This window comes from Akebia trifoliata, chromosome 12, assembly GCF_017979445.1.
Source record: "Akebia trifoliata isolate Shusen 1 chromosome 12, ASM1797944v1, whole genome shotgun sequence".
NCBI classification, from domain to species: domain Eukaryota; kingdom Viridiplantae; phylum Streptophyta; class Magnoliopsida; order Ranunculales; family Lardizabalaceae; genus Akebia; species Akebia trifoliata.
Genome location: NC_141386.1, coordinates 6,118,500 through 6,127,841, shown reverse-complemented (window position 1 = coordinate 6,127,841; position 9,342 = coordinate 6,118,500). Strand labels below are relative to the sequence as shown.

The following is a 9,342-nucleotide window of genomic DNA, read 5'->3' as shown; positions in this document are numbered from 1 at the left end:
AAAAGATACAAAGATACAAAGACTTGGATTCAAATCCGCCCAACAACAAATTATTGAACTCATTAAAAATAATGCTTTAGATTCAAATCCTGCCAACACTGAATTACTGAATTCATTAAAAATGGGTCAACACTAAAAATAATGTTTTAATAATCGAGTATCCTTGTAAATAATGGATTAGACTTGTATTTAGGCTTTGTCCAGTTCATACACTATGATTTTGTCCAATAACTAGTCTTAGGGCACATGCAACGTCAGAACCTCTCACACACCCCCCCGATAAGTGAAGGCATGTTGGTGGCCCTTGAGGAATTAATGCTCATATTAGGTATCGAACTCATGAATTTTTAGGGGAGAGAAGGGTGTGCTGATCTAAAAATTGGTTAAATAAACTAAATCTTCTTATTTTGGTATAAGGTTAGGATGGTTTTTCTTTGTTCTTGATTGTGACTTGAATATCGAGGTATGATTGTTGACTATTGAGTGAGAATTATTGTAAATTTTTGCATCTCACGCTACTTCACATAGCAGACAAAGTTAGGTTTGCTTGCAAGAGGAAGAGGGGCAGTTTCGTAACCTAGACGACAGTAAAGCCACTCATCTGACAAAGACAAATGCTCCACGTGGCAAACGGTGAGGGTGGAGATGAGGTTCCGTGAACGTGTGGTCATCACGCTTCTTTCTCCTTTAGATATTTTATTTTATTTTCGTGAGCGAATCATCTTCAGAAATTTGATTGGGGATAGAGATATAAGATCCCATACACCTGTTGTTGGATAGAAATACATCCAATACTCTGAGCATTGTGATCTGCCACGTATAAGAATAAAATTGATCGGTCACGTGGCACGTTAAGAGACTCAATATTGTAATCCTTACGCAAAATCAGGCGTACATGATCTCGATTCTTCCCGGAAATTTGCAAAGTTAAGGAAAATATCTCACTCTTGTCATATATAATTGCAGAAGGATCTCCAGTACAACAAACCTTCTAGATCGAGGCCGCCATGGCCACTGTAACCAAGCTCCACCTCTCTGTTCAGAACTTCAGTTATTTGAGCATCAAAGATCCTTTAAAAACTGATCAAAAACGTAAATTTCGACCGATTTTTCATCGAAATTCAGAGACATTCGAAGCAATTTCGGTTTTAGGGCAACCGAATGGTCGTTTTGGATTTCGTTTACAACCTTGTAGATCATTTAAATCTGAACAGAGAGGAAAATTGGAACAGAACCGGAAGAAAGATGGAGAACTTGTGAAGGATAAGAAATCGAAGAAGGGAAAGGGAGCTTTGTACAGTTTGAAATCTGTTCTTCTTAAGGTTTTTGGTGCTCCTTCACGTGCAGAAGAGTATCAGAACGCAGTGGCGAAGGCAGAGGAGATTTTCTTCTCGGTGAGGTTAAAAATGTGATTTTGATGGATTCTCGGAGAGTTAAAATGGTTTTTAGTAAATCTTAATTTATTGAATTCTATATTTTAATGCAAACAATTAGTTTAAGTAAGTGTTTTTTTTTTTTTTTTTTTTAATTTTTTTAGTTTAATTATCTCTTAACGTAGTTTGTAGCCTTTAGTCTGATGCAAAAAATTTGACCTTCAGGACGATATTGGTGACGTTGTAGTTTGAAATTTATTTGAATTTATCTGATTTGGAGTTTTAAGAGTTTTCGTTTTGATGGTTCTCGAAGAGTTAAAATTCTGACTTTTTTTAGAAATGGTTTTTTTAGTAAGTGGTAATGGATTAAGTTCTCTATTTCATGCAAATAATTAGTCTAATTAAAGTGATTTTTTAGCTTAATTTTCTCTCTTCTGTGATGCAAAAGTTTTACCCTTCAGATGATATTAGTGACGTTGTAAATAGATTTGAAATTAAGTTGAACTTTTGGCTTTAACCTGGTTTGGAAAATTTGAGAATTTAGGGGAAAATCGGTGGTTTTATGGATATTTAGCTTTGATTTGGAGTTTTTAAGAGTCTTTGTTTAGTGATTTATACGTGAATATAGAATTTGAAACATTAATTAATTGAATTCTTTTAATTTATCAGTGCGCCACTCAAATTGGAAGATACCTTTTGACGATGATGAGCACTGGAGTGATTCTTGCAATTGGGTTTCAGATGTCAGGTTTGATATCACATATTTCTTCTTTTTATAGAAATCTCTCTAGGCATGAATTTATTTCTGCACTGGGGGATGCTTTGGGTTTTCAATTTGAATTTTACTTGATGAAGGTGGGGATAGTCAGCTGGATACTTTGATTTGGTATAGTTGGCTTGGGGGCATTATCATCGGAACTATGATAGGTGCTAACATGGTTTTAGAGGAACACTATAGAGCCGGTCCCAGGAATGTTGTCATAACTGGAAGGTACCCACTCTTCTTCGCTTGTTCGTAGTTGTCATTCTAAATTTTGTATTTTTGTAGTTGATTATGTGTTCGCATGGTTTTAAAACTTATCTGATGGTCTCCGAGGCCGTAGGGTGGGATTATCAATTTGAATGGTCTCCACATTGGTTTGTCCAAGATCCAGGTTGAATCCTGCGATATTTTGTAAATATCAGCCAAGTTTATGAAAAGTCAGCTTAGTCCATTGAATTTGTGTTTTGATATAAATGTTCTCTCATCTATTGATCACTTTATAATAAGAAAAAAATTATAGTAATTTAATTCAAACTTAACACTATCATTTTTTCTTCTCTTTATTGGTTCCCTTCCTCTAAGGTTAGCCATGTAAAGCCCAAAAACAAAAACCAAACACTTGTACAATCCCTTTTGAAAATCAACATATCCTAAATGCCTTGTTTTAAAATGGATTATTTTTAAAGAATTCATCCAAACCATTCTAATCCCCCTATTGTTTTTTGATACAATCTACATTGCTATACCCTATTAAGGGTATCTTGGTCATTTTCTTCTCTTTTTTATCACCTTCTGTAAAAAAAATACTTAAAAAGTTAAAAAAAGCTTACACTTTATAAGTTTTTTGTCCTCAAAATTTCCACAATTTCAATCTTTACTATTTAACTTAAGAAGTTGAAGTTCAATTTCTTTTTCTAGAAGACTAAAACTCATACAATAGATGAATTCACAGTTATATGGGTATGCCAAAAATGTTTTTTTTTTTCCAGTGCCATAATGTAAAATTATAATAAAATGAAAAGGTATTAGGTATATACGTTTTAAGAAGAAAAAAAGGTGCGCCTAGAAGACGTATTGCCTTGGTTCTCCTAGTGCTTTTCATAACCTTGACAGTAACAAATGAAATTGTTAATGGGTTAGGCCACCATTGAGTGGGTGGCATGGAGAAGTTATGCTTATGCGTTATTCATCGTGTGCTTCTAACTTTCTGATACAGCACACGGGGACTAGGCAAAGCACTTGCTCGGGAATTTCTTCTTTCTGGAGATCGTGTTGTTGTTGCCTCCCGCAGGTGGACTTCAAAACATTGATTTTTTTTCTCATCATGTAACTATGTGTTCATAATTTTTCGATTACTGTAGTGTGTATTTATCATTTGAGTTCTCATTCACACTTTGCCATCCTAACTTGGATTTTGTGTGAAAGCAGCCCTGAGTCTGTCCAAATGATTGTGAGAGAGCTTGAAGAAAACATAAAGGAAGGGATAGTCACTGCAGGTGGCAGATCTGGAGCAAATATGACCCATGCAAAGGTGGTCGGCATAGCATGTGATGTTTGCAAACCTGATGATGTAGAGAAGTTGGCCAACTTTGCTGTCAGTGAACTTGGTTCTATAGATATTTGGGTGAGTGATATATATCTATCGACCCATTTCATGCCATGTTTCTTGTACAAATTTTTTTAAAATAAAATATTTACCTTTATTACCCTGCCCATCTATTTCTTCTGATGCACGCATTGTCACTCTTGTACAGATAAACAATGCTGGCACAAATAAAGGTTTCAGACCGTTACTGCAGTTTTCAGATGAAGATATTGAGCAGGTGTGTGCCTTGTCTGATAAATATCCAGCTCATATTTGTGGATATAGCATTTTAGAAGTTTTACTTATAGAGGATTTAAGCAAACATGAAATCCTTTCAAAAGCTTATCATTTGCCAAGCATTGGTGCACAATGCTTACAGAAGTTCAAAACCACAATACGCACCACTTCCATTTGAAAAACAAATTCTAGTCATTTTTGAAGCTGTCAAGGGATTTTGTAGCTTTCTGGATTGTTATTGTAATTAGGGGTGCAACTCGGTTCAGTTTGTGGCTAAATCGGAACTGAACCAACATAGGTCGGTCCCACCAAATAAGAACCAGAACCAAACCGAAATGCCAATAGAACTGAACCAACCCAAACCAAACTAAGATCGGTTTGGTTCGGTTCAGTTCCATGGGTTGCCAATATCCTATAAACTTAGTTGGAAACGATGTGTTTTTAATAAAAAAAATAAATAATAAACAAAAATATTATATAATAAATCATTAACTTATTCATAAAAAAATCATTAATTTATCCCTAAAGAAGTCATTAATCTATGTCCTAACATCTAAAGTAATTCATAACAATTGAATAAATTTATTTATTTATATTATATAAGGTTCAGTTCTCAGTTTGGTTTGGTTTCGGTTCAACTTGTTCCAAACTGAACCAAACCTACCCAAAGCTATCGGTTTGGTTCGGTTCTCGGTTTGAACTGGACCACTTGCACCCCTAATTGTTATTGACAATCTTTTCTCATGAGTTTTGGAAGATATTATCTATTGGTCTTGTGAGCTCAGCTCATCATCTAGTATTGCCTGGCCTGAAATATGTTTTGTTTTAAGATACACAGATGAATCAATAACAAAAGTTTCTAAAATCATTAATAAAGGACTGGTTATTTGTTAAAAAAAAGTATGATTAATTTCTGACCACACTCTAAAAAATTCCAGGTGTTAAGCAGCTGGGGTCGTCTTTCTGATTGTTTTTTATTATTTATTTATAGTTTTTGGTGTGGGAACTTGCTCAAGAATAAACCCATCTTACGCATACTCATGTCCACACACAATCTTGCATAATTATGTACGGTAGGCACAAAAATCTATTGTGTAAGATTCATTATGCAGACGCCAGCTAGCTTAGTTGCTAGTCTTTGGGTGATTATACCATGGTCCTGGGTTTGATTCCCGCCAGCACCAAGTTACTGATCTGATAAAAGCAGGCTACCGATAATAATAATAAAAAAGAAAAGTTTCATTACTTGTCCTCCACCATGTCATGTTGATTGATGATTGGTCTAGTGTTACTGGGCATGTTTTGTTTATCTCATAGAAAGTTTATGCCTTAATTCTTTTAACCAACTACTTACTTCCACATGATTCTACCAATAGATTGTCTCAACAAATTTGGTTGGGTCGTTACTCTGCACACGAGAAGCCATGCGTGTGATGAGATCCCAAGAGAGGGCTGGCCACATATTTAACATGGACGGTGCAGGCTCTGGGGGTTCTAGCACCCCTTTGACAGCTGTGTAAGTTCTGTGTTGGTTGTTTTTTTCAGATATATAAGTTCTGTGCTTGTTTATTTGTGTTTCTCATACTTTTTTAAGGGATACAAGAAGTTATACTTAGATTTCTTTGTCCTTACTAAAACATGGGTGTTTGTTTCACTGATATTAGTTATTGTTTCTTACTTGGTCATATATCCTTTGATTTGTAGCTATGGTTCAACAAAATGTGGTCTAAGGCAGCTTCAAGCATCACTTTTGAAAGAGTCTAAGCGGTCCAAAGTAGGAGTACATACAGCATCTCCAGGCATGGTCCTAACAGATTTGCTTCTGAGGTACTAAATATACACTATGATTTTTGGCTATGCTTGTACCTTTCTTTTTAAGTTGGCTTTTTGAAGTTCTTCAATACAAAAAGGATGTGGGCATACAGCTGTGTATTCGCCTGAATTGAACTCTGACTTTAGGGGATGATCTGAGTTCTAATTGATTTAGAAATTCATACAGTAGTGTGAATCATCTTTTCTGTCTTTTTATTTTTTCTTCTGTCTTTGCCAAAATTTAAAATTTTTGTTCTACTTGGTTTTTGGGTAGTGGATTTTGACAAAGTGTCTTGCCAATTTTAAAATAAATGATTGCGTAAATCATCTTTTTCTTTTTTGCCAATATTTGAAAATCTGTTGTCATGACCTAGTTTTTCAGTTTTTGGTTTGTGTATTGAGTTACGGTTTTTGAGATAAGTATTTGATAATAATGATGATGATGATGATATAGAGAATGGCAATTCTAGACAACAATCTACAAGCATTGACCGCGTGTACCTTTGTGCAAGTTAAAATTTGCATTCTGATTTGGTTTCTCAGTAAGCTAATGAAACAAGGCATTTGACTGAGATGGAATGAGAAATTTGGGCAAAACAATTATACGTCTGATACATAAAGATATGGGATATATTGCACGAAACTGTTTTTAATGGTTAAGCCAAAAATGTGTGTTTTTTTAATTTATTTTTATGTATTATAATAGACACGTGCACTATAAAAATTGTTTTAATCTATCTGACAATGATTCAGAGACAACGTATGGCAGTGTCTAACAACTTTCTTGAGAAACCAAAAAATGCAGTGATGGGGATACACTATAATGTAATGGGTTGGGTTCTGTTGAGTGTCAACTCAAGAAATATGAGTTGAGGAATGACATACCATCTTGACCATGTAAACACAAAATCCAACAGCTGAAAATTATCCTTGACGTATGAACGATCAGGATACACATAAAATCCCAACCATTGGATGTTGTGTTTACACGGTTGGGATCTTGAGTCAATGGAACCCGACCCTAATATAATATTTCAGTTTCCTATAAAAAATATAATATTTTAGTTTTAACTTAATGAATATCCATCATCATCAGAGACTTATCCCAAAGATTTGGGGTCAGCTTAAAGAATCCTGTTCCTCCATTCATTCTGTCCAGAGCCACATCTTCTGTTAATGACTATAAGTAAAATAATAACTGCATAGGGAAATCTATTGGACAACTTTAGCTGTCTTTTAAAAACATTATACAGTTCTTTATCGAGGGAGAACTTACCAGCCCTCTTTTCTGAAATCATTTTTTAAAATAAAAATATAAGAATAAATGAATGAAGTTGCCACTTTGCTAAGTTTGTAAAGGCCTGAGGAGAGTTGATCCCATGACCTAGGTTCAAATCCTGTTGAACCCATCTTCACCTCTGTTAACCATGAACCCCTTGCTTGCCTGGCAAAAAAATGAGAATAAATGGAAGACTGCCATACATGTCAGGAAGTGTCTACATATGTGTCGATGTCAATATGTGTCGACACATCAATAAACCCTTGAAGTTTCATGGTCTTGGACGGGATGGTCTGAGATGCAGTATTTCAAAGTTCAAACCATGCTCCTGTGGTTTGGTTTGGTTTTATTTTCAATTGCAATAACTTTTTTTTTGTTTTTTTACCGCCTATGGATCAGTCCTAACATGAATGATGCATTAATGGGGGTCTCTTTGCAGTGGTTCAACTCTTCAAAACAAACAAATGTTTAACATCATCTGTGAACTTCCGGAAACAGTAGCAAGAACTTTAGTTCCTCGGATGCGGGTTGTCAAGGGAACTGGAAAAGCTGTCAATTACTTAACCCCACCTAGGATCTTGCTTGCTTTAGTCACTGCATGGTTGCGTCGAGGTCGATGGTTTGATGACCAGGTAATATCAGTTTTATTTATTTATTTATTTTTTCTAATTTTTTTTTTTTTTGTTGCCTTTCTATTTGTATCTCACTCTCCTTCCTCTTCTTACCGGGTCTGAGTGAAACAATTAAATCTGTAGAGTCTAATCTTATGTGACATCCCCCCACCGTGCAACATACATTAAGCATGTCTGTAAAAATGTTTTCATGATTAGATCAAAATTGGTCAAGTAGTACGACTGGATAGAACTTTGTTTCTCATTGCATTAGATGAATCCTTGGCCAACTCCGTACCCCCCACCAAAAAAACGTTATAACCAGGTGAGATGTGTTGTCGAATCTTCAAAGGGAAAAATGACACTCCTCACAAGGTGTTAGTGTCCATCAAGAAATCTTCTTTGTAGATCTCATGTTCAAGTCGGATCTTGTTTGTCATGGCTGAGTAGGTTGTTTCTTGATTTCCTTTGGTTTTGTTTCTTATAGGCAGTCGTCGTGGTCTCCGTTTCCTTTTCATCAATAAATAACGTTTTACCTATCAAAAAAAAGAAAGAAAAAGTTTTAGAGCATTTGGTAAGACTGTTAAGGTTTTACTGCTATTATGGTCCATGATACTATCTAAATGTTGACACATCTTATCCCAATCTAGTTCTGACCAAATGTTGAATTTTTTTGGACCTTGGAGTAGGAATCAATCTTCTGATTGAGTTGGACTCCGATGAGAAAGTGGAGAAACTCATCAAAAAGTTGACCTTGTAGTAACTTTACAGTCACTTAGGCCAAACCAAATGAATTCAAAGTTACCTATTGATTTTTGAATTTTTTTTTTTCTTTCCACGTTTCTTAATGGACCACAAATCTTTGGGATAAAGCTTCAATGATGTAGTTTAATCGAATATGCTATCTAACAAGACCTGATTTTTCTGTATCTTCTAGGGACGAGCATTATATGCAGCAGAAGCAGACAGAATTCGCAATTGGGCTGAAAGCCGTGCTCGATTCTCCTTCACGGATGCAATGGAGATGTACACAGAGAATACTTGGGTCTCCGTATTTTCACTTTCAGTTGTTTGTGCCTTCATCATTCTTTCCAGCGCTAGTAGCACATTACCCGGCACCTAAGCTTTCATCCACAGAACAGCATTAGATAAATGGCCTATGGTAAGCAATGGAAGCCTAATACACGAGCGGCAGAAAGGTACAACATCAACTATGGATGTATGGTCATCCTTCTTAACTTATCTGCTACCATTTCTAGGAAGCTTGTTGTCTTACATATCATAGACCCTTATGTTTAACCCACCCATGTACTCAAAGTCTTGGATGAGTTCTTTGGGTTCTGTCAACAACAACAATTACAGAATATTTTTTTTAATCGATTGTTCATTCTCCATTGAGATGCTATAGCTTGTAATCCTTTAGTGTAGTTGCAATGAAATTCTGTTTTTAACTGTTCCTTCTATGGGAAATCCTGTGCAAGACTGACTTTAGATATTTACTAGTCTAAGTTAAAGATATCTGTATCATAATTAATCCTCTCTTTTTTTTCACCATTTTTGGTTCGGGACTACCTCATCAATCAGGATCAAATCGTCTTTTTGTTTAATTGTAACAATTTTTTCTTTTGCTTCGAGGTAAGAAGCATGAATTAACTGGCTGTATTGAATTTATTCAATCATGT

General features: G+C 35.3%; 1 protein-coding gene across 1 annotated transcript; it reads left to right on the top strand.

Annotated features, from left to right (window-relative positions):
• Positions 1–904: 904 nt before the first annotated feature.
• On the top strand, positions 905–9,130 carry NYC1 (NAD(P)-binding Rossmann-fold superfamily protein). The gene is made up of 10 exons (XM_086417811.1): positions 905–1,394; positions 2,043–2,121; positions 2,229–2,364; positions 3,353–3,427; positions 3,565–3,760; positions 3,891–3,959; positions 5,335–5,474; positions 5,663–5,785; positions 7,489–7,681; positions 8,598–9,130. Exons 1-10 carry the CDS (start codon positions 1,008–1,010, stop codon positions 8,781–8,783), a joined length of 1,584 nt encoding a protein of 527 aa, XP_086273937.1. The 5' UTR covers positions 905–1,007; the 3' UTR covers positions 8,784–9,130.
• The last annotated feature ends 212 nt before the right edge of the window (positions 9,131–9,342 follow it).